The sequence below is a fragment of the Odocoileus virginianus genome, chromosome 30, assembly GCF_023699985.2.
Source record: "Odocoileus virginianus isolate 20LAN1187 ecotype Illinois chromosome 30, Ovbor_1.2, whole genome shotgun sequence".
Classification (NCBI taxonomy): Eukaryota; Metazoa; Chordata; class Mammalia; order Artiodactyla; family Cervidae; genus Odocoileus; species Odocoileus virginianus.
In genome coordinates this window covers 20,078,963-20,105,947 of record NC_069703.1, presented here as the reverse complement: position 1 = coordinate 20,105,947, position 26,985 = coordinate 20,078,963, and the positions used below count along the sequence as shown (strand labels likewise).

General features: G+C 39.8%; 1 protein-coding gene and 1 long non-coding RNA gene across 4 annotated transcripts in view; one reads left to right on the top strand and one right to left on the bottom strand.

Annotated features, from left to right (window-relative positions):
• The window catches only part of XRCC5 (X-ray repair cross complementing 5), a 79,836-nt gene that overhangs the window by 26,825 nt on the left and 26,026 nt on the right, over positions 1–26,985 (bottom strand). For all 3 annotated transcript variants that reach the window (XM_020896318.2, XM_020896319.2, XM_020896321.2), the window contains 5 exons: positions 26,139–26,229; positions 21,970–22,103; positions 16,397–16,593; positions 9,969–10,062; positions 8,428–8,497 (listed from right to left, as the gene is read on the bottom strand). In XM_020896318.2, coding sequence (XP_020751977.1) covers positions 8,428–8,497; positions 9,969–10,062; positions 16,397–16,593; positions 21,970–22,103; positions 26,139–26,229 — 586 coding nt within the window. The remainder of the gene's footprint in view (positions 1–8,427; positions 8,498–9,968; positions 10,063–16,396; positions 16,594–21,969; positions 22,104–26,138; positions 26,230–26,985) is intronic.
• Positions 6,571–12,749, top strand: LOC110138882 (uncharacterized). Its single transcript, XR_011484698.1, has 2 exons — positions 6,571–6,665; positions 12,638–12,749. It is a non-coding gene; the product is annotated as an uncharacterized lncRNA (long non-coding RNA).

Here is a 26,985-nt window from a genome sequence, read left to right as displayed (position 1 = left end):
GTTTAGCTAGATGAAGCAAAAATATAAAAGGTCTCACTAGCCCACAAGGTCTCAAGGTAAATAACCTTCCATACTCAAAACATCATGGAAAACAACTAGACAGAAAATCAACAAAGGTACAGGTTTGAACAAACTATCATCCAAAGTGATCAACTTGACATTTACAGAAGCCTCAACCTAGCAACAACAGAATAGATATTCTTTTAAAGGACATATGAAATGTCTGTCAAAAGAGTCTAAACACTAAGCCATAAAATAAGTCTCAATAAAAGTAAAAGAGTTGAAGCCACTTGAAATGTTCTCTGGTCAAAACAGAATTAAATTAAAACTCAACAACAGAAATAAAATTGGGAACTTCCCAGTATTTGGAAATTAAACAACACAGTTCTAAATAATCCAAAGATCAAAGTAACCACAAAAGGAATTAGATAGTATTTTAACTGAGAATGAAAAGTGTATGGTGCACAGTTAAAGAACTGGCTAGAGAGAAATGTACACATTTAAATACCTATGTTAGAAAAAAAGTTTCAAATCAGTAATCTAAACTTATACCACAAGAAATTTAAAAAAGAGCAACTTAAATCCAAAGTGAGAAAAAGGAAGGGAAAATCAAGATCAGAGCAGAAATCAATGAAATTTTAAAAAAATGAAGAAAATCAGTAAAACTAAAAGTTAGATCTTCTATAAAAGAGAAACTTTATTTAGACTAGCCTAGAGAAGATACAAATTACTAAAAATCAGGAATAAAAGCAGTCATATACCTAACAACCACAGAACTTAAAATTTATAAAGGAAAAATAATATGAACAATGCTATGCCAACAATTAGACAATGTAGATGAATTTGTATAAAGATACAAATTACCACCAGTGATTCAAGAAGAAGAAATAGGAAATCTGACTAAATTTATCATAAGTAAAATAACTGAATAAAACTTTCCCACAAAGAAACCAGGCCCAGAAGGCTTCACTGACAAATTTTATCACATATTTAATGAAGAAACAATACCAATTCTGAAAAGGAGGAAAGGATATTTCTCAACTAATTCTATGAGGCCTGCCTTTCCCAGATACCGAAGCCAGACAAAGATACCACAAGAAAACTACAGGAGAGTATCACGTATGAACATAACACACAATAATCCTACCAAAATATGAGCAAAATGAATTCAGAAACATTCAAAAAGGATTATTTACCATGACTGACTGGAATTCATTCCTGTAGTGCAAGACTAGTTTAACAACTGAAAATCAATGAACATAGTATACCATATAAATAGACAAATAAAACCCATGTAACCATCTCATAGATGTGGAACATGCACCTGACGAAACTCAACACTCATTCACAGCAAAACTCTCTGTCCCCGAGAAGTGGAAGAAAACTTTTTCAAGCTGATTAAGAGGATCTGAGAAAACTTACAACTAACATTATACTAATGGTGAAGGACTAAAAAGCCAATGCTGTACTGGATGTTCCAGCCAGTAAAATTAAAAAAAAAAAAAAAGAAACTGAAAGCAATACAAGTCACAAAGGAAGAAGTAAAACTGCCTTTATTTGCACAGTATGATCCTGTAAGTAGAAAATCTTAAGGAGTATATAAACATACAAATATCCATAGCAGCATTGTTCTTAATAGCTAAAAACTGGAAACAATCCAAATATCCAGCAATTGGTGAATGGATAAACAAAATGTGGCATATTCTTTAAAATGGAATACTATTCAACACAAAAAAGAGGTCAATTATTGATACATTCTACAACATAGACAAATGTCAGAAACCTTATGCTAAATTAAAGAAGCCAGACACAAAAGCCTGCATATTGAGTGATTTCATTACGGAATTTTCAGAAAAGACAAATCTATAGAGACAGAAAGTGGTTGGCTGAGGTGGTGGTGAGAGAGAACGGACTATAAACTGTCAGGGGGAACTCTGTGGAGTTGAGGGAAAAGTTTTTCAACTGGGTTGCAATGATGATTGCATAACCTTTTTCATTTATAAAGAATCACAAAATTTTACTTAGAATGAGTACTTTTATAGCAGAAAACGATACTGCAACAAACTATTTAAAAATTGGCAATAAATAAGTGCAATTTAACTGAAGATTTGTGGAGATTTACCACAGCTAGAAGGGAGACACTAGGTGTTCTACTACAGAATAACCACTAAAAAGCTCAAACAGTAAAAAATCTTGTCCTTAATGTCCCAAGGGAACTCTACTAGATTCCAAGGGCAAGAGAATTATAGTTTGATAGTTCCCATATGAGAAATGGCTCCTGATTCCAATGGCCTACCAGTGAAACACTGTACAATGACCATCCTGAGTGTTATGGCTGCATCTCATTCCTGCTAAAAGACAAAGAGATAAAATACAGGATTTCAGCAGCTTAATCTGACAAAGGAAAAGAAAATGAGCCTATATTAGCCAGCTCAGTCTGACATAGCAAAATATCATGGACCAGCTGGCTTCAACAACAGAAATTTATTTCCTCACAGTTGGAAGCTGGTGTCAGGTTTGGGTGGGGGCTCTCTTTCTGGCTTGCAAACAGTCACCTTCACATCAGAGAGAAAAGAAAGAGAAGGAGAGAGAAGAGAATGCAAACTAGTGTCTCTTTTTATAAGGGTTACTAATCTCATTACGAGGGCTCCACCATCATGACCTCATCTAAATCTAATGACCTCCCAAAGGCTCCATCTCCAAATACCATCACATGAGGGGTCAGGGCTTTAATATACAAATTTGGGGAGAACACAATTCAGTCTACAGCAAGGCCTTTAATCATAACTGTTAACTAAAAGTTCTTTTTTCCCAACTGTCCAGAATTAATTGAAAAAAAAAAAAAAAGTTGATTTTTTTCCCCCCTCTATATCCAAGGACATCTATGCTGCTAATATTCTCAAGCCCTGCTGGAACTGTGTTCTATATCTGAACCAAATTCCCTTCCCTTTTCTGGCCCAAGAAACAAGTATGCCATTTTTAAAAGTTTTATGTAGACATGGAAACAGACAGGACTAACAGTACCTAATTATACTTACCACTTCTTTCTGTGTCAGCATATTTTTTGCCCTGGGCTTCCAATTTGAAGGTGGGGTGGGGTAGGGAGAACCAAAACATTTTTACTGCATTTAAGCTGTTTCTGGGTTCCTCTTAACACATTTCAACCTATTAGTGACTATTCTAACAAAAGATTAACATCCTTTCCTAAACATTTCAATTGGTTAACAGCTTCTGTTGTTTGCTACAAGCAGTCATTTTCAGTCATTGATTACAGCAGTTTGCAGATCAGCAAAATCAGAAGTCAGTTTCCTTTCTCAACCAGCTGGGCTTACAAAGCAGTCATGAAGACAGCTCAATTCAAGGACAACTAGGAGAACCAAGTACAATGCCCTGCATGACAGTGATCTACTATGCACCGTGAATTACAGGCAATGAAGAAAAAGAACCAAACTGCCAGAAGTACTTCAACAGCTCTCTGCTTCACCAATCACTCTCATTAGCACTTCGTGCAAGGGTGAACACCAACAGCAAGCTGGATACCACACCCTTTTCCCAGAGAACCCACGATTAATTCTGTGTCTCCAGCAGGGCCACCTGTGAGCACCCGCCTGGCGGCACTGCTGGCCGGGTCATCAACGCAAGCCCTCGGATCACCACAGGACATGCAGGCTTGGATGAACTGTGTTCTTCTAGCTGTTCTGACACAGGGGAACCATTCATGTGAGCTCCACATTTTCAGCCCGAGAGAAAAACATCCTTTCTATTTTTAACATAAAAAACGAAAAAAAAAAAAAAAAATACTCAGCAAGTTTAAGACAAGCAACTTTACCACCTGGCATGAGAAAACAAAACACTGGGAGACTGAAAATGCTGTGTGTATCACACATAGGTGTCCTTTAATGCTCTCAGGAAGAAATCTCGGTGCTTACTGAGAGAGTTTACCTATTAGCAAACAGTTTTTGATTTGCATGCTCTCATTTTTAACATACAGCTAGGCTACAATTTACAAGAGTCATACTCCGTAATTAGAGATACTCTGATCCACAGATTGACAGGAATTTGAAAAGATGTTAGAAGCTGAGTAAGAATGGACAGGAGACTTTTAGGACAAATATGAAAACTGAAAACACTTACTTATAAAGTGGTTGTGTGTATATGCTAGTCTTTGACTTCTATGTCATGTCTTTTTCTATTTTTTCTTTTTGTCTTCAATGATTTCATTGGAATTATTTGGTTAATGAGTTTTATTACATTAAACTGGAAACTTCAGAGCAGTTGTGTACAATGTAATGCAATGTAAGCAACCAATGGAGATGTTTAAGGCCACAAAAGGCAACAACTGGCTCTTGAATCTGATCCACACATTTGCAATAATCTGTGGAAAGTCATCTCAACCATTCTGGGCCTAAAACCATGGGCCACATGGAAGATGAACAAGACCCTAAGAGTCACTGATACACAATTATCACATCAAATTATAGCATATCTTTCCAGTAGGGGTCCTTTACAATTCCAAATAAACTTTAATTTTAAAATTCACATTGATAAGTGAGGTATAAATTAAGCATGGATCATCAAGTTTTAGAGTTTAACAATTTAAAACTAGTCAAAAAGAAGGTCAATGAAGGACAAGTAAAATATTTAATAAAAAATATAAAAGTATAGACTAAATCTCTAGAATCTGTAATCATGTATTTTCTCTCATGATTACATAGATCACTGTTGTTTTGGGGAAAGCTAATAAAGTATGTCAAATTGTTAAAGAAACTTTTAAAGGGCTAACAATACTAAAAATTTTAGTTCTGTTTGTATTTAATATCCTTTTTTCAAGACGTTTAAGGTACTTAACAGAAGCTTTTTTTCTTTGTTATTTTCTCTGTGCAAAACAGATAAAGGCCATATTTTTTATTTTCTTATGTTTATCTAGAAAGGGGTATGATAGGTTATATAATTCATAGCGAGGATTAATAAACCATTAACAAAAGAAAATACATAAAACACACACATATGGGAATTTTTTCCCAGATCCCTTAAGAAACTTGGATTGAGAACCCAGAGGTTAGACTACATTCATGGTAGAAAATCATATGAGTCAGTGCTCTACTCACAGAGTTGAAAGAAATTACTTATTTGACTTTGCTGAATAATATAATTTCATTACTAGTTGCATTGATAACATTCTGCTTAGTTTTGGGCAATCCTGCAGAAGTAAATTTTAAGAAATGTCCTTTAAAATTGGAAGGATGTTGTTTGATATATGAGACTAAGAGGTTGGAGAATGAAGATGGCAGACTAGAGGATGAGACATGATTCCAAACAAAGTGAGAGGAAAAGATGTGAGAATCATGAAATACCTCAATGGCCACAGAATTGAGTGATCATCATCTACCAAACGGCTGTGCACGTCACACTCACTGCAAATAAATCTAATGTTAGATATCAGACCCCAAATAGGAGTCCATATCACTCCAACTTAGGATGTTTTAGATATCAGACCCCAAATAGTAGTCCATACCATTCCTACTTAGGATGTCTTTTCTTGATAGGATTGCTTTTTAAGCAATCATGCTCCCGTGAATTCAGTTTGGTGGAACAGAGCTCCGCTACCTTGTCACTACTCAGGGGTCTCCGAGAACTGTGGACTCAGGTTCTCTCAATAACTCACAAGTGTACATAACAGACATCACAGATGATGGAACTGATGGGCTTATGGATACTGTGTGAGGGAAACAAACCCACCTTCACAACTGAGAGATGATTATTTTATACAGAGAATAAAGAACAACAATTTTCTATTGTAAAACTGTAGTAAGAGAATGGCAGGTGGCTAGCAAGGAAGGGGGAAAGCTGGACCAGAAAGAGAAGGGCACATAAGAATTAAAGACATCTCATAGAAGCATCAACAGCCAGAATGAACATGTTCCTGGGGTTCGGTGTTACTTGCTCTATGTCAGTAAGCTTAGGACAAGGAACATCACTTACACTAAAAACCAGAAAAGAAAATGTGTGTTGCTGACTGCTCATGTCAGGCGACAGGATCACAAAACTCTATTTGAGTTGAAAGTTTTGGATGACTCTGCTATTGGTTCAAGGGCAAAGGAATTACACCCGTACTTTAGTTTATAACAAAAGTTAAAGGGCCAAGCTCTAACAAAGGGTAAAACTACCCATTATTAATCACACTTTTGGCCACTCATTTAAAAAATAGATATACAGTAGAGAAGAGAAGGACTTCTGCCTCCCCTGCCCAAGGCAGAGATCTCTAGAAGATCAAAACCAGGGAGGTAGCTATAAGTTTGGGGGAGTTCTTCAGGCTTACAAGTGAGTCTTGGTGAGTCTTGGCTCACCAAGACATTTTCAAGTAGAAGGACACGGGAGGTAGAAAAGGAATGAAGACATACAATTTCTGAAGCTTGAAGCAAGAAAGGAGAGCCAAATGAGGACCAGGAGACAGAACTAACTGCTAACAAGTGGGCAGTCCCATTTTTTTTTGCAGCTCAGCAGAAAGTCTGCTTTTGTGAGGTCACTGGAGATCTCTGACTGACCAAGTTCCGGAATGAGGTCCAGAGGGACATCCACCATCACAACACTACAGTGTGCTAGGACTCAGTCACCTTCACCAGGGAAGAACAGTCTACCGAACAAAATCCTAGCGGTGGGCACAGGTTTGAGATGCTTGACCTTGTAATGTTTAAACAAACAAACAAAAAAATGGCATAGGAAAGGAAGGCATTAGGAATCAGGAGAAATAGTACTGCTAAGTAGAAAAATCCAGTATTTGAAGGACAAATGGATTTGAATCCCTGTGTGATTCTGGGGGGAAGTTCATTTCTTCCAGTTTTACAGATCTTCCTCCTGTAAAATGGGAATAATGATAATACCTATTGTGACCTATGGGGTTCCTAGGTGGCTCAGTGGTAAAGAATCTACCTGCCAATGTAGGAGACGCAGGTTTTGATCTCTGGATCGGGAAGATCCCCGGGAGGAGGACATGACAACCCATTCTAGCAGTCTTGCCTGGGAAATCCCACGGAGAGAGGAGCCCGACAGACCAGAGTCCGTGGGGTCACAAAGAGTCAGACAGGACTGAGCATGTACACACTGCGATCCATATGCCATCGAGGGGTCACCTGCCACTGCTATTTTCACAAGACTGCTTTAATCCCCATTAGCTTAGGAAAAACAGTGTTTTCCTAAGATGTAAGCAAGTTCTCAAGAATTTAATCTCTCAAGACCTCTTTAGACTCTGGCATCTGGCGTTCTCAGGAGCTTTCTCTGCTCTGTCTGAAGTTAACTCCAGACCCAAAATTCTGCCTCCTCGCCAACTTCCCCAGGCAGAGCACTCAAGCCAAGCATCCCAGAGTTTTACCAACACTGAAGAATACCCTCAGTCATGAGTTGAGAATATACTATAGAACACTGTGCCCTTATGCAAATCCATTCACTTCCTCTCCTCTTACCTGTTTCTCCTCGTTCCCTCCTCTCCTGAAATAGCTTGTTTTTCCACTTCTATGGTGCCAGCAGCTTCCCTCTTCTCTGAACCCTACCACTGTCCCCTAACCTTACTTTTTGTCTCAATTATCCCACAAAGCAATCCTGCAGTCATGTGAGCAAGTAGAGAAAATATTAGAGCTTCAAAAACTGGTATCAGAATTGTCTGAAAAAAATATTTTTATTGGGAAAATCCTTTGATAAGTACTTGGCCCCCAGGGGAACACAGATTCAGTCTCTACCTCAAGTCTCCTTTCAGCTCACGGGCCCTGACGCTGGGTAGCAGTAATGAATACAACACTGTTATATACACCAGGCTGTAGGATTACAATTGCCAGTGCCCACTTGTTAAAGGCAAATGAACAGGAACCGGAATGCAATCAAGTGAATGAATGTCAGTCCGAGACCCGCTATCCATCCCTTCAAGTTGCTTTAGTATCAGCTCAAGACTAAATGGAAATCTAGGTTTCATCTGATAAGAAAAATGTGAGGATGTAATCAATTTCAGAAGGATCAAATCTAAGGGCAGGAATAAGGTCTTTCTGAGATTACTGTCAAGAGGCTCAAACTCTTAGGAGCAAATAAGAATTCTGTCTCAGAAAAAATGGGAGGATATGACACAAAAATGTTTTATTCCCAGAGAACTTCAGAGAAGTGGAACTAAAAGCTCCAGGATTCCAGCCCACTGTTTTCCTAACAGAGAGACCTATGAATTGGCTCTTCTCTGTTTAAAAGACCAGTGCTAAATTTCCCTTCCTGTGCTCATACTGTGGCCTCGGTGAGCTTACCAACAAAGGACAGTCACAAAGATCTACCAGGAAAGAAAATCGTTCTATAAAACAGTGTAACAAAGGTGACAATTATTAGCCTAGACTTAAATCACATTAACCTGACTAAATAGTTTTCCTCAAGTGCAAAGCCCACGGCATCTCTTACCTTCCTCAAAGCTGGCCTTCTTCTGCCTCACTAGAACACGGAAGTTCTCAGCAGGATTCACGCTTCCAACCTAGAACACACCCACAGACAGTAAACCTGCAGATCACTTCTCTTTTCGGAAGTACCCCAGGCAAGACAAGACAGCTTAACGTGTGTTCTTATAAAACAGGCAAAGTCAAAGTGAGGCCCTTCCTGTTCATTTTCATTTCCATGGTTTGTTAAAAACTAGCAGATTCCTGTGATCAAAGGAAATCTGCCTGTCTGTACTTCCACTCACCTCTCCTCATGCAAACTGACTTCATTCCCGAGGGGTCAGAAGCCTGATGCCCGAGGCACCAGGCAGCCTAGCTTACCAGGCAGATTACCTGTCTGTCCTGACACCCAACCAATTAGGAAGGGGAGGATGCTGTGGTGCAGGGTCAGTTCAGAGTATCTCTGTCCCACTAGGACGACACAGGAACTGATAGTCTGATGCCCTGATTTGCTGAACTGTCCTTTCTGGGGACAGCTGCTGATCAAACCTGTGGCACTGAAGTCTTGGTAGACTATTCAAACACGCCCAAAATAAACATGGCCCCAAAATAAAAACAAATCAGTGCTAGGTGGGAGAGTTTCAAACACAAAAATCTCTGCCACGCTTTATGGCACTTTCTGATCATGCCCATGTCTTTCATCATCTGATCTCAACCTTAATAGGGGTTAAATTGAGCTCAAGGAGAAGACAATAGGGTTCTATAAAGGCTGGTAAACGCTGGTACAAAAGTACTCGGATTTCCAGTCTGCTCTAGTATAGCATCAGAAGAGCTCTGAGAATAAAAAACGTCATGACTTTTTTTTTTCCCTTTACTATGAAGATATTGGACTAAAATCCAAATAATTTTTTAGACATTCAGTTTTTCTGGAGCATTGCTTTTTCAGGAGGGAAAAAGGCATGCCCTAATACTAGCTACCCTTTCTAGTCTATTTGGCTAGCAGTAAAGAACAATTTTTAAGATCCACTGATTCAAAATAATGTCACTTAAAATAAGGCAATATGTTCAAGTTCCAAAAACCATTCTATTAAATAAAGAAGATCTCAAGTGTCAAACGATACATGGTTTGGGGAAATCCTAAACTAGTGAGTTGTACATCAGAAAAGAAATGAGACATTCTTAAAGCCTATATACTCGGAGATAAGACTCCTATCACTAAGCCCCCACTCATCCTACCATTGTGACTAAACAAAAAGCCGCAAAATGAAGTCACCAGAAAAACTTTACAAAAGTAATGTTTCATGTTCTATATAGTGCTGTATGTATTGATACTACATATCATATAATATAAATGTATCATAAAATACATATCATATAAATAAATCATATAGGTGATTCACTGACAATAATTAAAAGAAGAAAGGAAGAAGTGTGGGATGGACAAACATGGCTTATATACTAAAAGGACCAGAGAAAGTGCTACATTAAAGGACTAACAGAAATTGATGCCAACTCCCCAAGTCCCAACCTTCCCCAAAGAGGGGAGCACAGCAGGGAAGTTCTGCTTACACAGGTGACACTGCCTTCGGCCAGACTGGAGATACTGAAGTGGGCATCCTCTTCCTCAGTCTTCATTTTTTTACAGGTGGGTCCCTCTTCATGACTGGAAAAGAAATAAATGGTTTTTTCCTCCCCTTAAAAACAGAACAAACAATACAAAACCCAGAACTGCTGATGTGAAAAGTATAAATTTATTTTTCAAGAATCAAAAACAAGTAGCCACACTTAGTCTTCCTTTACAAGCAGCTGTCTCCCCTTCCCAGCCTTCAAGTTCCTGAGAGACCAACTACAGCGGCCTGGGCTTTAATTAGCAGTCGCATCACAAAGGCCTTTCAAAAGATGAAACTGCAAGCGCAGGTAATGGAAACTTCACATTTCAGCACGAAACCCATTTACCCTTCGGTTATTATTTGCTAGTTTCTGCCTGAGAGTTGATAGCTAGTAATATTAGCTTTCCAGATACATAGAAGACTTTTGTGTCTAATAACTTATCTTCTTCATCATGTATGTGAGAGTTTTATAAGCTCCTACTTACAGCTGTCAAAACTTACTAGACAATCCTTAATTAAATATGCAAGACCATGCTCTTAAAGAAGTCTTAAACTATAAAAAAATCACTTTCAAAAGAAAACTTTTAATGTGTTCCTTTATAAACCTAATTGTGTTTTGGGCAATAGTGCAAAAGCATCTGTGTGATAAGGGAAGGATGACTCCAAGGAAGTGTATCAAACATATTGCCTCAAGTAACACGCTGGCTCTAACAGTCTGCCTTAAAATCAGGAGGAGGTCAAGTTAATTGCAAAGGAGAAGAAAGATCCAAAGACTGTGCCCATAACGCTACAGAACAGAGAAACATGGAGACTTTTCTCCCAGACAAATAGTCAGTCTGGGGCAAGAGAATCTGCCAAGAAATGCCTGAATGAGAAGGGAAAATAGTAACTAAGAACTACAATTCTAAATGTGATGTTTTTATTCAAAAGCCCAACTTCCAGACAGTAAGGCTTGAAGAGGTTATCCTAAAAATAAAGCAAAGAAAAATAAGACATAAGTTAGCTTATTCAATAATATTTCAATAATGAATCTCCTCTTCGAGCCCAATGAAAGAACTAAAGTCATCGTTACAGTCTTACAAACACAAATTAAAAGTTTTACTACTTGACATCTTTCCAAACATTTACCACTTGCCTTCCTCCCTTTGAGAAGTAAAGAAAAGATAAGGAGTGAGTCATTCAGAGCTCTTTCCTTCAAGCAGAATAAATAAACAAACAAAACCTTGCTGATGAAAACAAGGGAAAACGTACAAACCTGGGGAAGCATGAAATTCTATCAGAATTTGAGTAGTTCTTTAAAAAAAAAAAAAAGTCACAGCCACTTTAGTTAACCTTTGCCAGCTCTTCCCAAGAGAAAGATGACATGGTTCAGGGAAAATCTACAGATAAAAACATCCAGGTTCTAGTCTCATGGCTACTGGCTAGCCCTGGAGTTTTATTCCTTCTTGAAGGTACTGACTGGGTACTAATTTTTGTATGTTTAGAGTCTAGTAAGTTACTGCACTCTCTGACCTTCAGTTTGTTCCTCAGGAAAACACTAAGATGAAAAATACCATGCATATATCAACTATTCACACTTTCTCTTCCAAAAGGACAAATTAACTTATACAGTAGCATTAAACATACAAAGCTAAGTGCTGTGAGAACACAAGGTCAAATCACATGGAAGAATTTCTTCAACCCTCCCAAGTAAGATTCCAGGGAAGGAAGAATTAGAAAACATATATACTAATTCTCCAGAACTGGGCAGATAAAGTCCAGTCCAGTTAAGAATACATTTAATAATCTCAAGATTGAATCACTTAACAGGATTAATGGGAAATCTACATATATTAAACTTGTAATATCTATCTGAAGTGGGAAAGTGCAGTGACTCTCATTCCTAAGTTATCTATGAATGAGTTGAGCCCTGGAAAGTACACATCATCCAGGCGAGGACACGGCAGACACAAAAGTGTTAACAGCTGTTCTGTCTGGATGCTGGGGCCCTAGACAGTTTGTCGCTTTCTCTCCTTTTCTCCTTTTCTTTCATATATGAGTATATACCTTGTAGTTCATTTACAAGTACATATACCTTAGTTCATTTACTCTTAGGTTCTAGGTTCTATAATTTGTAACCATTAGCAATCTTTGTTTTATACAGAAAATTAGGAAGTAGACAAATTATCTGTCCTATCCCAGTATTCTGCAGCAGATTAGCAAATTTTATGAGTATAGCCTCTTATTATCTGTAAGGTTGGAGAAGGAAATGGCAACCCACTCTAGTATTCTTGTCTGGAAAGTCTCATGGACAGAGGAGCCTGGTGGGCTACAGTCCTTGATGTCATAGAGGGTCAAACACGGCTGAGCACCAGCATGAGAATACATAATCATCACCTTCAAGAAGTTCAGTCAAATAAGAAGGATAATATATAAACAGGCAATTAACAAAATATTGTGGTAAGCAGTGCATCCCTTTGAGAGAACAGCGAGAGGCTGTACTGGGCTGGGGTATGAGGTGCAAGCTGGGAAGTAGTGAGAGATGAAGACAGAAAATATCTAAACTGTAGGCATAAAAACTTTGAGGACACAAAGTGGTTCTCCAGTTAGCAGGATAGATACTTCTTTTCCTTCTCATTTGTGTAACAGAATTTGACCTGAAGCTGAAGGTAACAGAAAGCCATGAGAGTAAAGGTTTTTAACCAGGCATCCAAGAAGCACATCAAGGAATTTGTGACCATCTAAAATTATATGCAAAATTCATTATGTTGTGGCATTTTCCTGGGGAGATGGTTCATAGTTTTTATCAGAAGACAAACGGGTCCATCACATACAAACACACACTAACGAAGAATCACTGCATTAGAGAATTTTAAGCAAGGGAGTGATGTGATGAGATTTGTTTTCTAAAAAATCACTCAGCAGATTGCAGAATGAACTGGAAGGGGAAGCCTGGAATGAGGGAAATTGGCCAAGTGGGTTATATCAGTAAAGCAGGCTAAAGTGAAACCTACATAAAAGCAATGGCAGTGGGCAATGTTAGTAAGAACACACACTTAAAAAAAAAATGCTTACCATTAATCATGAAGCCAAGCATTTGAGTTAGCTATTATAAACTGTCCTCTTACAAATGAGCAAAAGAGCCTGACTGTCTTAAGCACAGAGTAACACAGTCCACAACTAACCGTGTACTTTTAACTACCCTCCTAAAAGGCAGGTATTTGTTATCACAGCTTGGCATGGAGCAACTTGCCAATTTTGACCACTATTAAAAACAAATGCTTGAGTTTTGATCCAAATCTATCTGACTCTAAAATCAATGCTATTAGCCACTATACTAACCTGAAGTGAAAGGAATGAACTTGAGGTAAATCTAATACAACCTGGTAAACCAATTAGATGTGGAAAGTGAAGAAAAGGGATGACTCCCTAGAATAATTAGGTGTCATTCACCGAAATTGAAAATAATAACATGAAGAGGGGGCTGAAAGGAGTGTGCAAAGAGAAAGGCAATAAAATAATCTCTGGACATATTGACCTTGAGTTATCTGTAGACACTTAAGATTCAGTGGATAAGATGGAAATATTTTAGGATAGACAGGGATTTAGTTATTTCTGAAGACCCACATGAGAAATAATTAAGGTCTTAGGACCTGCAACACAGCATAATCCTTGAGAGTGTAAGCTCTGGGGTTGAACTACCACATTTAAATCCTCACTCTAACACTTAACCAGCTGTGATCCTGAGCAAGTTTCTTATCTTCTCTAAGCTTCAGGGTTCTCAGGGTTAAGATGGAGTAAATAAAAGAACCTACTTCATAGCGTGGCCAGGAGGATCCAAACAGATAATACACGTAAAGCTCCCAGAACATACCTGTGTCCAATAAATGTCAGCCCTTTCAGAGAAGGAGACCTACAAAATATCAACCTGAAAGACGTGTGGGGAAAGAAAAGCGGCCCCAGAGGAACCTGAGAGGGAGCTGTCAAAGGTTTAGCTGGAGAAGCTGAAGTTAAGGAAGATATATGAATTTCAACAGGGAAAGAATAACTGACAATGTCAAGTGTTACAAAGAGGTCAAGTAAGAAAAGGACTGCCAAGCTTCAGTAAACCTAGCAGGGAGGGTCTTGCAGGAGACCAGGGGCAGGGATGTGCTGGGGGCATAAGCCTGAGCCAACAAGGGCTGGGAAAAGCGGCAGTCTGGGCTATTCTTCTAATAAGCCTGGCTGTGGAAGGAAAGAAGATGATAACAGGTAGTAATTAAAGGGAGGAAAACAGAGAGGATTACTTCATTTTCTTTTAGAGGAAAGAAATAAAATGTTAATGTGTGGAGGGAAGGGGGCTGGTACAGTGGGAGAAGCTGAAAATTACAGTGGGGAAGGAAGGAAGGAAGAAATTATTAGTGGACTGAAAGGTACCAGATAGGATGGAAGACAGCATCCGAGGACACAGGTGAAAGGATTAACTTGGGACAGGATGCGGTACCCTCCTCCACTGAGACAGGAAGAAAGGAAGTGAAGGCAGATAAAATGCAGATATGTTTTTAGGTAAGATGGGCTGGAAAACCGAGGCGTTCTGACCTATTATGGGCTTCTATTTTCTCTTTGAAATCACCATCATCATAGAAATATGTACCCTGGATACAGGGACATTGAATATACACAAAATCACAGCTTTTTGTAAGCAATCTCTCTTTCCCTTAGGGAGACCACCTCTAAAGCTGATTGGGGTTTAATTATAAAAACTGAGAATCTCTAGAACCTTGCAGAAGGGACTGAGTCATTCTTGAATATACGAGGTGATCGATAAATACTTGTTAAATGTGCCGTTTCTGCAATTCTTAAAAACTAAGATTTCTGAGATGGAAGACTAGAGCAGTGGCGTGTGAGTAGGTGTGTATGAGCAAGATTATTCTCTGGTCCCAGGCAGCTCACTTGGCTGTGTGGCAAACCAAAACTTTATGGGGGCAAAGAACAAGCAAGGATCAAACCACAGAGCAACAGTCTTCAGGGTCTGGGGCTCAGTGGTGTGTTTTTCTTTTTAACCAGCTAATTTACATTTTAATCAACAGGAGGAGGGGGAAATGGCCTATTTCTTTCCCAAGACATAGGAAGGTAATCAAGATCATGAACAAGAGCTTTAAAACAGAGAGAGAATAGCCATATGACTGTTGGTAGATGACAGCAAGGCTGTCGTGGGAAGAAAAGGACTCAGAGTTTTATTGACTGTTCTGAGACACGAGGAATCCAGAGATAGCTGAAGGTAGCAGGGGGAAAGAGGGTTTTTAGTGACAGTCTTCTGACGTAGAAAAAGGCACAACAGACTAAAGAGAAACATAAAATTCTCCAGATGTGTTAGAAATGCACATGATAGAATCTTTCAACCCTACGAGTTTTTTTTTTTTTTTAGTCCTGACAAAGCTTGGAGTAGTAACCTCTAAAAAGCCACAGAAAATGCAAAGATTTCTTTTTAACTTGAAGATAATTCACTGAATTAACACTTTACAGAACCCTGTGAAGATTTCTGGAAATTACTCAATACTGTTCCAATCAGGTACTGACAAATAAAAACTTTATTTTGTCAATAAAGACACAGCTGTGGGAAGGAAATCAAAGAAAAAGGAAAAAATAAACTGTGATCTAAAATAGGATCTCCGCATACAACCTACAAAAATGAGTAGATTGTTTTGATCTGGGGGGAAAAGTTACCAATAATCAGACCAAAACCTGGTGAAATCAGTGTCACACACCCAAATAATTCTGGATAAGAACAGCGTAAGGTTTGTGTTCTGCTTTGAATGGAAACTGATATAATTCTAAACAGACTCCGATGTGCAGGAAAAAACACTTAATAGCTACCTGAAAGATTGATCTGAGGGCATGAAAACCATTTTACAATTCTTAATCTGTGACTACCTCACTAACGGTATGACCAAGTACATCACAGTAACAGCAGAGCTGCAGACGGCCAGGCTTCTCATTCTCCTCCCCATCTTCCTTCCAGAAATCTCAGGTGTTCTCCTGAGAGCCTACCTCCAAAATGAAAAACTTTTGACTTTCACCCTTCTCCTCTCGTCCCCAGCACCTTACTTTAAAAATGGTAAAACTTAATCGCAGATATTCAATAGATCATTTATCTTTATATATATATATATATATAAAATTCACTAAGAATCTGACGCTGGTTAAAAAGTCAACAACCCCAAAGGTAGCTCTGATTTCTAGATGCACAAGCAGGATAAAACGTATCCACACTGGATTTCCAACGCAAGGCTCAAATAGCAAGAGGTTTCTTTCTCCCACCTTTGTGATTCTACAAACCCAGGTTGCAATCCTTAATGACAGAGCCCCTCTAAGACCACCACCCATCTGCTGTGCTCCAACCTCAACACAACTCCACTGAGTACTTACTTATCTTGGAAAATGTCCTGACCAGTCACTTGGTTCTTCTTCTTGATGACTTCCGTCAGAGGGAAGAGGGTCTTTACTTTGGAGAGAGGAACCTGACATCTAGCGGTCACCTCGGCGGGGGGATCCAGCATACTCCAAATGTGCTGCTGGATGGGGGGCAGAGGCTCCTGGGGATGGAGAGCTCTGTGCAGGAGACACTGGGGAAGAGGAGTGAGGACTGTGAAATGCAGACACGGACACCACACACAGCTGACCAGGGATCCTCCATCTTTAGCTTGCGAGGGCTACAAGATTCCTACCATTAGTAAAAGACAGCAAAGCAGGCGGACCCAGAACCACCCTGGTTAGCAGGATGCTGGTAATGTCTAAAAGCAACCATAAAACAGATCCCAGCCTAGCAGCACCGTCAGCTGAAGCCATCCTGGAAAACGGCTTCATCCCACAAAAAGTCTGCTGCTCTGGCTTCATGGAGGATGTATGGGGTTTCCTCAGCCTCTGACAATTTGGGAGTATAACCTTTTGGCTATAATCCTTTTACCTCCCTTCAGCATGCTGTGCTTTCTCCCTTGCACCATCTTAGAAAACAATACAAGCTGGATGAATCAGGTGCTAAAGGGTAGGTGCTCAGTGAGTCCCGGGAAGAATACTGTGCAAGAGATGACACCAGAGGTCTCTCTCAAACCTGCCCAAGTCATGCACTCACTTCCATCCACCTCTACCACAGCACTCTTGTCCAGGCACCTTCACCTCTCACATGGGCTACCACAACCCCTCTCTAACTGGTCTCCCCACGTCCACTCTCTCGGCTCTCCTGTCTGGAGTGAGCCATCACAGAGCCGCTGAATGCCTCTCTCTTCCTTACTCACCACAACTCAACTAGCCTGGGCTCCTCCTCCTGCACTCAAAGACCAGCTCTCTCCAGATTTTAGGTCCCATGCGTAAGGCCCCCTCAGCCTCTTCTGCCTTCCCTTAGATCTCAGTGGAGCTGGCCCTTTTAAAATCATTCTGTTCTTTGCTCACTTATCACCTCTTCTGAGAGGCTTCCCCTGACTCTATACGAAGGAGACCTTTAACCTCATTTTACCACCCAGTCATTCTCTATCGTGAAGCTGATCTTATATTTTGTACAGTATTTACCATTATCTAAAATTACCTTATCAACATTTTAGTTTACTTATTACCTCCACTTTCCCCCTGAAGGTAGAAACACTGCTGGTCTTGTTTATTGCTGAATCCCAAGTGCTGAAAATGGTGCCCCAACATGATAAGCACCTAACAGGTACTGGCTGAGGGAATACGGTGCTCTTTTTCAGAACTCCAGTTGTTGACAGAGGTTTTAGGAAGCTGCACCAGGAGTGGGGCCAAGATCAAGGCCAGGACAGGTTCTCCACTGCTCAGACAAGTGGAAACCCAGACAGCAGGCCACATCTATTCAATCACTGATAACTGCTCTCAGACTAGGAAACCAGGCCTTGGCAAAGTACTGTTATCTGCCCAGAAAAGTAAAACTCTAAAAGGAATGCAGGAATGTCATCAAAGAAGGAAGTAACCATTTAGGAAAAAAAAAAAAGAAAAAGTGAAACTTACGAATATACTGATGTTTTATTCCCCTCGCTAGAGGATAATTACAAAATTAGGCTGGAGAACAAAACTCCTATTCCCACTTTTTAAAACAATTTATATGTTAGTAACTGTGAAGAAAAAAACCAAGGAACTGAATAGTTCCTACAATTTTAAAATTACTGTTTCATACCACAAGGTATATATGTATTGTTTTCCTACCCTGTTGAAAATGGAAGCTAGACGTCTTAGTTCTAAAAAAAAAAGATACTTGGGCTTAAGTAGTAAATATCATCAGAGTCAATGTTCTACAAATTAAGAAAACCCCGAGGTAGGAATTAAATACCAATTTCCTCTAGAAATTTCAAGTATTGCTCCCTGATTTCAATAGACCAACCCCAAGCCTTCCTTCTCCTGGTAAATTCATTGTTTCAGAGTCCTGATTTCCTTTTTCCTAATTACTTTCCCTGGCGCATCAATGACATTGGGCCTGTTTAATACACAGCAAAAGGGGAAACCAAAAAAGATCTCAAACTCTGTGAATCTACCCTGACCTTCTCATGAATAATTTATAATTCACCACGCTCTCCCTCAGGTCAGTCATTATAATACCTAAAACAATTTAGAAAGTCCTAAAGAAGTAAGCAGAAATCCAACACCCAACACAGCACACTACCTCTCAAATACTCTGGGAGATTCTATCTGTGATAGTCAAGTGACATTTTTGGGGAAAGAACTGTGAATTCTAGGCAATTCTTTCAAATAGTATCATCATCCTTAAGTCAGTAATAAGGAACCCACAAGAGATGTTCAAAACAATCAAACTCATATGTTTTCTCAAAAGTCACATTTTAAATAAGGCTCAGTGGGGTAAAAATTCAATTAGAAAAAAATCTCCATTTATTAAAAAAAAAACAGGTTATGAGAAAGTGACACTTTTCAGTGGCCAAGACGCTGAGATCTCAGTCCTCAGTCTACCTAATTTCTCCTTTAAGCAACTATTTTCCTTTACGTGATTTTTACAATTCGAAAAAGACTAGAGAAAACAAAAACAAAAACTTCAGGCCACATGGTTAACTCGATATGTTGATTTTAGCAACTAAGTATCAATTATTTAAAAGGCAGAATTAACTGTACACTTGACAAAGGATATTTTTCAGCATTTCTTCCTCAAGTTAGAATTAAATTAACTCCTCCTGCCAACCAGTTGGTTACTAACCTCTCCCCACTTCTGCCTTCTACTCCCAGCTCATTCACCCTTAGTTATAAGACGTTTTAAAAGGAAAAGAAAGACAAGTCTTCCTGGCTCTGACCTCCTCCTGTAGCTTCCCGGTTCCTCCCTCTCCCCTTCATCAGTACAGCTTTCTCCTCCAGGCCCTGTAACCTGGCTCCTGTCCCATCAGTCTACTGACCCCGGGCCCTCGCAGTCATCAGAGATGTCACTACAAACCCCAAAGGCCCTTCGCCAGGTTCAGCTCCCTTCACCACTGCGCAACGTCTGACTCCAACACCCCTCTAGTTCTTTCTGCCTCTCTGAGCTTGTGGGGGGCGGCGGGGCAGGGGGCGGGGGAGTAGGAACACTGATTAGCAGCCTTTCCGTCTCTCCCTAACTGTCCAGTCACACTGGTGTTCAGTACTTCCTTCTCTCCCCTTGTCACTCAACTCTCTCCCAGGTGACCGCATTCACTTCTGTTTCTATCTAAATGAGGAGGGCTCTCAAATGTACAGACATTTAGTCCTGAAGGCTCTCCTGGGCTTTGCACCCTTATTTCCAACTTCCCCCTGAGTGTCTGAACTGGAACAGCCGACAGATAACTCAAATTGAACACCTGCAAGAATACATGAACTACCTCTTCTATCTGTTCGTTCTACTTTCCTTGTCCTAATTCATGGTGACATCACCCCTCCAGGGGTCCAAGTTAGGATTCTGTTTTCTTCAATTCCTACTTCTCATCAGCCACCACCCAATCCCTTAAATTCTATCCACTTGAGCTTCTAAATACTGTCACTGCTGTAACTCAAGTCTTCCTAGGGGCCACTGTAGGTTTCCTAACTGATCTCTAGCCCATCTCCCGTGCCACCATCAGACCTATTTTCTAAAATTCACATCACCTGCCTACTGACAACAGCCTTTCCTGATTACCCACTGCCTATGGGATAGAAACCCAAACTCCTGGCTCTTCATGACCTGCCTGCTACCTGCCACCTTTCCCGTCATTTTCCCATAGAGCCCATTTCCCAAATGGAACTCTTTGTGGATCCCTAAACACATCACGCTTCTTATGTTTTCTTGTTTTTGCGTGTGCTACTTCTTTTGCCTGGCGTGCTCTCGTCACACCACACATCAGTTTTATTCCTCCATGAAATCTTCCTAAGTCACTCACTTGCAAGAATCTCTCTTTCCTCTTATTCCCACAGCATTTTGTACCCCACCACTGTTGAGCCTACGAATTTTACTATTTTATTCTCTATTCCTCTCTTCTCTCTATTCTCTTTCATTCCTCTGGAGGGGTCCTTTCAGGTAGTGAGCTTCCATTATCTCCAGCACATGAAACACTTATGAGTACCCGATATTTGTTTTAGAAAAAGTGAATTCAATTTATAAATACCCCGGTAATGATACTTCTTTATACAGATAAACCATATTAAAAAGTCACCCCCACAGAAGAAAACAAAGTTGGCAGGTTGTAAAAATCAAAGTTGCCAGTTCTTAAAGCTTTAAAAGATAACAATGCCTGCATTATGGCTTGCATCTGTTTCGATTAATCCAACAAATATTTGTTGAAGATAATAGTACCCACCCTTGATAAACCTACCAAGTATTAGAAGTTTCTATTTTTCACCACGGTGAACTGTTTTTGCAAGCTTTCCATACCAACTAATCTATTCCTCCCTTCTCTGTCAAGTGGCAAAGGCCATTTGTCAAAAACAGCAGTTTACTTGTTAAAGACAGCAAAGGAATGTATACAAGTAATTTATACTTGATTATACTTAGAATACAAAAGTACTGAGTCAGATCTTGACCTGTTAAGCTTCATAGTACTGATTTTAGAACAAAAGACTTCTTTAAAGGAAGTTTAAAGGAAACCGCCTAGTATCAAAAAACTAGTAGGCTTCTTTTGAGTAGAAAAGTCCATAAAATCATAACAGGCCCTAACATGGATTTGAATTAGTTAAGGATGCTTTGAGAAATGAGTCAAAGGGGCAATCAGTAGACCCCCAATACGAAGCCTCCACTCCCACCTCCCTGCCTCTCCCCACCTGTCATAAGAGTAGGCCCTCCACTTCCCTTCGGGGAGAAGTCTGCCTAGAGAAGCTGCTGGTGACTTTCTGCACCTTCGTGGGGTTCAGACACGCCTACGTCCTGCTGTCACCAGGTCACTCCAGGACTGGGACCAACCTTCAACACTAGCCTATCCCTCCCCTTCCATTGAATAAGTCGCTCCCTTATCAAGTTCCCAGTTTCCATTAATCTAATCTCCATCTTCTAATTCCTTTGGACCAAGATTCAGAAATTTAAATTTTTCTTTAGTTACTGTTTAATAAGTTCATACTATAACCTCTCTATCTGACTTCTAACACTTCTTCCGTAATAGTGGTTATATACTACACAGTCCCTAAAAACTCCCCTACTATTTGGATATTAAAAAACAATGAAAAGTCTCATTTACATAAAACATAGGAGGAAACTGTTAAAATATATACATATATATTTATATATATGTAAAAGAAACAGGTTTTTATTTTGCCCTCCTAGTTAAGACACAAAACCAAAAATCCAGCCTTCTCCTAGAAAAAAATATTTAAGAACATCTGAACTTTACTTCGTTCTTTCTAAAAGCTCAGAGTATTTTTTCAATCGTCTTTCAGTAAGAAGAGAAAGGTGTTAACCTTTCATTAAACAGAGCAACTGAGCTCTCGATTTGACTTGGACCAGTCAATTGCCCTAACTTTTCATTCTGCTCTCTTTCATCTAAAAAAAGTCTATTATTGGTTCATCTTTCCTCTCTCACCTGAAACAGTCTCTGGAATTGAGGATTTGGGATTTTGCTGGTTGGAAACAAGTCTTCAATGGTGCCCTCCTCTTCATCTTTCTGCACCAAGCTCATGGAGTCAATCAAAGCATCAACAGCACTCAACTGTGCCTCTTAAGACAAGGACAAACAAAGCAGCAAAAAGAAACAATGATTAGTTCCATTAGTCTCCCAAACAAACGCCTTCCATTCATAGATGTTCACAGCAACACTGGCAGGATAGACAGTCCTGGCCCTGCCAAAAGCACTCTCCAGTTACATAAGTCATTTAACCTAAGCCTCAGTTTTCTTATTGGCAAAGAGAGCTATTTAGAATAGCTGGTCTCTTAGGTACTTCTGAGCTCTACCAATTGATGAACTTCTGACAACGGGTTATCTTATCAAAAGTGCTCTAGAGGAATGCACCACAGTCAAACAAAACCCACCTTCTATATGGTAATTCAAAATATTGGGTATTCATGGAAAAAGTGAAGTGTCACTCACTCAGCTGTGTCTGACTCTTTGAGATCCAATGAACTTTAGCCCACCAGGCACCTCTGTCCATGGAATTCTCTAGGCAAGAATACTAGGGTGCCAGTTCCTTCTCTAGGGGATTGTCCCCACCCAGGGATCAAACCCAGGTCTCCGGCATTGCAGCGAGACTCTTTACTGTCTGAGCCACCAGGGGAGCCCTTGAGTTGACATTAAAATCAACTAGTAACTGGCAAAGGAGAAAAACATTAAAAACATTCCCTTCGTAATGAAACATCAGCTTTATAAGGATTTAACATAACCTGTATTGGCACATACCAACTTAACAGGAAGACGTTACTGGACCAGAGGGAGTGGATTCTTTTACAAGCTCTACAAGGCAGATAAGAGTTCTTTCCTCTCACAAATCTCATGGCATTAATCACATAGACCTGCATGCATATCTTTTTTTAATTGAAGTAGAATCGATCTACAACATTTCGTTAGTTCCAGGTGTATAATGTAGTGATTCAGTATTTCTAAACATTACAAAATCACCAACATAATACATCTAGTTACCATCTGTCACCATGCAGTTATTACAATATGATTAACTATATTCTAGTAGTCATGTATAGATGTGAGGGTTGGACCATAAAGAAGGCTGAGCACAGAACTGATGGTTTTAAACTGTGGTGCTGAGGACTCTTGAGAGTCCCTTGGGCTGCAAGGAGATCCAACTGGTCAATCCTAAAGGAAATCAGTCCTGAATATTCATTGGAAGGACTGATGCTGAAGCTGAAGCTCCAATATTTTGGCCACCTGATGCAAAGAACTGACTCACTGGAAAAGACCCTGATGCTGGAAAAGATTGAAGGCAGGAGGAGAAGGGGATGATGGAGGAGATGGTTGGATGGCAACACCGACTCAATGGACATGAGTTTGAACAAGCTCCAGGCATTGGTGATGAACAGGGAAACCTGGCATGCTGCAGTCCATAGGGTTGCAAAGAGTCGGACACAACTGAGCGACTGAACTGACTGACTATATTCGCAACATAAAAAGTGTTTTATCCCTGTGACTTATTTTATAAATAAAAGTTTTTACCTCTGATCACTCTTACCTATTACACTCATCCCCTTATTCTACTTCCCTCTAGCAACCCCCAGTTTGTTCTCTGTATCTATGAGTCTGTTTCTGTTTTGTTTGCTCATTTTGTTTTTTAGATTCCACATTTAAGTGAAATCATACCGTATTTCTCTTTCTCTGTCTGACTTATTTTACCTGGAATAATACTGGGTTGGCCAGTAAGTTTGTTCAGGTTTTTCCATAAAATGTAACAGAAAAACCCAAACGAAATTTTTGGACAACCCAATACCTTTTAGGTTCATCCATGCTGCAAATGGCAGGATTTAATTCTTTTTTATACCTGAATAATACTCCACTGTGTGTGTGTGTGTGTGTGTGTGTGTGTGTGTGTATCACATCTGCTTTGTTCCTTCATTTACTGATGGACATTTAAGTTGCTCCCATATCAGCTGTAGTAAATAATGCGGCAGTGAACATAGGCATGCATATATCTTTTTGAGTTAGTGTTAATGTTTCCTGTGGGAAAATATTCAGAATCAGAAGTGCTGGATGGTACAGTAAAAATTTAATTTTCTGAGAAATTTCCATACTGTTTTTCATAGTAGCTACACCAATTTACATTCTAACAACAGTGCACTGGGTTTCCCTTTTCTCCACATCTTCACAAGCATGTTATTTATTGTCATTTTGATGATAGCTATTCTGACAGATGTGGTTCTAACTTGCATTTCCCTAATGATTAGTGATGTCAAGCATCTTTTCATGTGTCTGCAGGCCATTCATATGTATGTCTTCTTTGGAAAAATGTCCAGCATACATGTCTTACCCTACTCCAGGAAAATTCTAAGGATCTCTGAGAGCAGAAACATGGTGTCCTCTTCTTTATGTCTCTCAGATACCAGATAGAAAGCAAGTTCTTCCCAGTAAAAATCTATGAAGTCAATAAAAATGGCACAGCCAAAAGCTACTCTCCCCAAAATGCTTCTACCTAAACTACCACAAGGAACTTTCATTCTGCTGATTCATATGGCAGTTCAGCTGTTAAAAAGCTGAAGTGTTGTTTTGGGATCATTCACAGCCACTAGGCAAAAGGCGGAAGAGTAAGCAGTTCCTCAAAGTTTATTATACTTCTGTTCCTCACCTTTCAAACATCCCTTTCAGACAGCTACTACAAAAGGAATGAGCATACAGACATTTATCATGAGACATTTCTGTCCGATTTTTTGACTTTCTAAGGGAGGTTTCAGGCACCATCTCAAACTAACAACTGCAAGGTCCACCCGGCAATAAGTGGGTGGTGGTACCTGTGTGGGTGAATATTCAGTGATTTTCATCTGCTACTCCAGGCTAGTATCAGGCCAGACCACACTGGCATCACATACCCTTACATAAATGCTGACTTAGGAAATACATCAAACAGCTTTAATGATCTGTTTTTCCAATGGAGCAAATGCAAACAAAAGTGTCAAGTCACATGAAATAAATCAACAGATCGAAAAATAATGTTTTAGATCCTGTGTGATTTATATCTATTAGGTTCTCTCTCAACAAAGTTCTCTTTTTCAAATATTCTTCTCATTTAAAGTTTGGAATTATCAAGAGGAAAGACTGAATATTATAATACACTGGCATCTTCTACACATTCAAGTCCATGCTTGACTCCACATGACGGATTTGATTCTTGGCTCTTCTCCCACACCCTGCTCCCAACATCCAGAGAGCACCCAGTTCTGAACTCACCTCATAGCTCCCTCATCCTATACCAAGGCAGATTTAAAGTTGTCAGCTAAAACATCTATTCATCATTCTGTGTTCTTTTTGATATGTTCTCTATTTCAGTCCACTATTATGTCTTATGATAACCGTCTTAAACTGTGAGATTTATGGAAGACAGAATCTATGTGTGTGAGAATCACTGTGTGTAGCATCCTGACATCTGCAGACAGATGCTTAATAAAGCCCTCTTCTCATTAAGCTCCCAGTAACTCCTGGCAATAAGAAGCAACAGGACTTGGACTGAAAATGTGAACTAGGAAGAAAGGGCAAAGAGAAAAGTATGGTTAAAGTTACATCATATTTTCTGTAGGACACTAGTCACAAGTTTGATACTATGTGTCAATTCACTGCACAGAAGGACAAACCCTCTGCTCATAATTAGAGAATGTACATCCATTTCCATTAAACTGCTCCCTAGATACAACCTCTAAGTCAGAAGGGGGATGCTGGAGAATCCCTACTACTGGGAAAAAACCACCTTTCATCATTACAGTATACCACTGTGATTGGAATTCAACTTCAGCTGACTCTTGAACAACATGGGTTTGAACTGCTCAGATCCACTTACATGTGGATTACAAGTAAATATGTACATTTCTCTACAATCTGAGATTGGCTGAATCCACAGATACAGATATGTGAATACTGAGGGCCCTGTAAAGTTATACATGGATTTTCAACTGGGGGAGTAGTGCCCCAAACCTCTTCAGTGTTCAAGGGTCAACTATAACCCCACCCTGTGAAATCCTAGTCCCCAAACATGACTAAAGACAGGTGGTTTCCCCTAGTCTGTATTTAGAGCAAATCAGTGAGCAAAATGGAAATAAACTCACCTGTGGGCGTGCATTTCCTATTATTTTTCAAGGATGAAAACATGTATTGGCGCAAATCTTCCATGAAAGGCAGCTGTATGTACACTAAACACTAATGAGAAACAGCGGAGATAAAAACAGAGACAACTGAATTAACGGAAAAATTTAAAGCTGATCCCAAATGCTATGAAAATGGCCTCAACAGAGGGATTTCAAAAATCAGAAGGCAGAAGTACAGGACATGGGGAGTGAAGCGCTCTCATCTCTGTTCTGAGCCGTTGCTGTTGTTCAGTCGCTCAGTTCAGGCGTGTCCGACTCCTTGCAACCCCATGGACTGTAGCCCACCAGGCTCCTCTGTCCCTGGGATTTCCCAGGCAAGAGTACTGGAGTGGGTAGCCACTTCCTTCTCCAGGGGACCTTCCTGACCCAGGGATTGAATTCATGGCTCTGCTTGGCAGGTGGATTCTTTACCACTGAGTCTCACCTGGGAAGCCCTGTGACTAGCTGTACACAACTGCAAACAGCACAAAAATAGTAAATATAAAAGAAACGCTCAAAGAAAGACTATCAGATATCTACAAAATGCATGACCAACACAGTAAATGAGAAGAGTCAAGGTGACTGGCAGGCTGACGTGCAAGTCAGGATATCTGCCTTCTCTTCCATTTCTGCCACAGTGAGTTCTCTGAGACACAGGAAATGGCAAGGAATCTAGACCTGTATTTTCAACAGGAGAGCTCTACAAAAATGTAAACTCAGCAGGATCACAAGAAAATCACACCTTCAACCTTTATCCATAGTAAAAACTGTTGTAAAAAGGGAGGTAATCTGTATTCCCTTGAGGTTCTGAGAAGTCAGGAAGGATGAG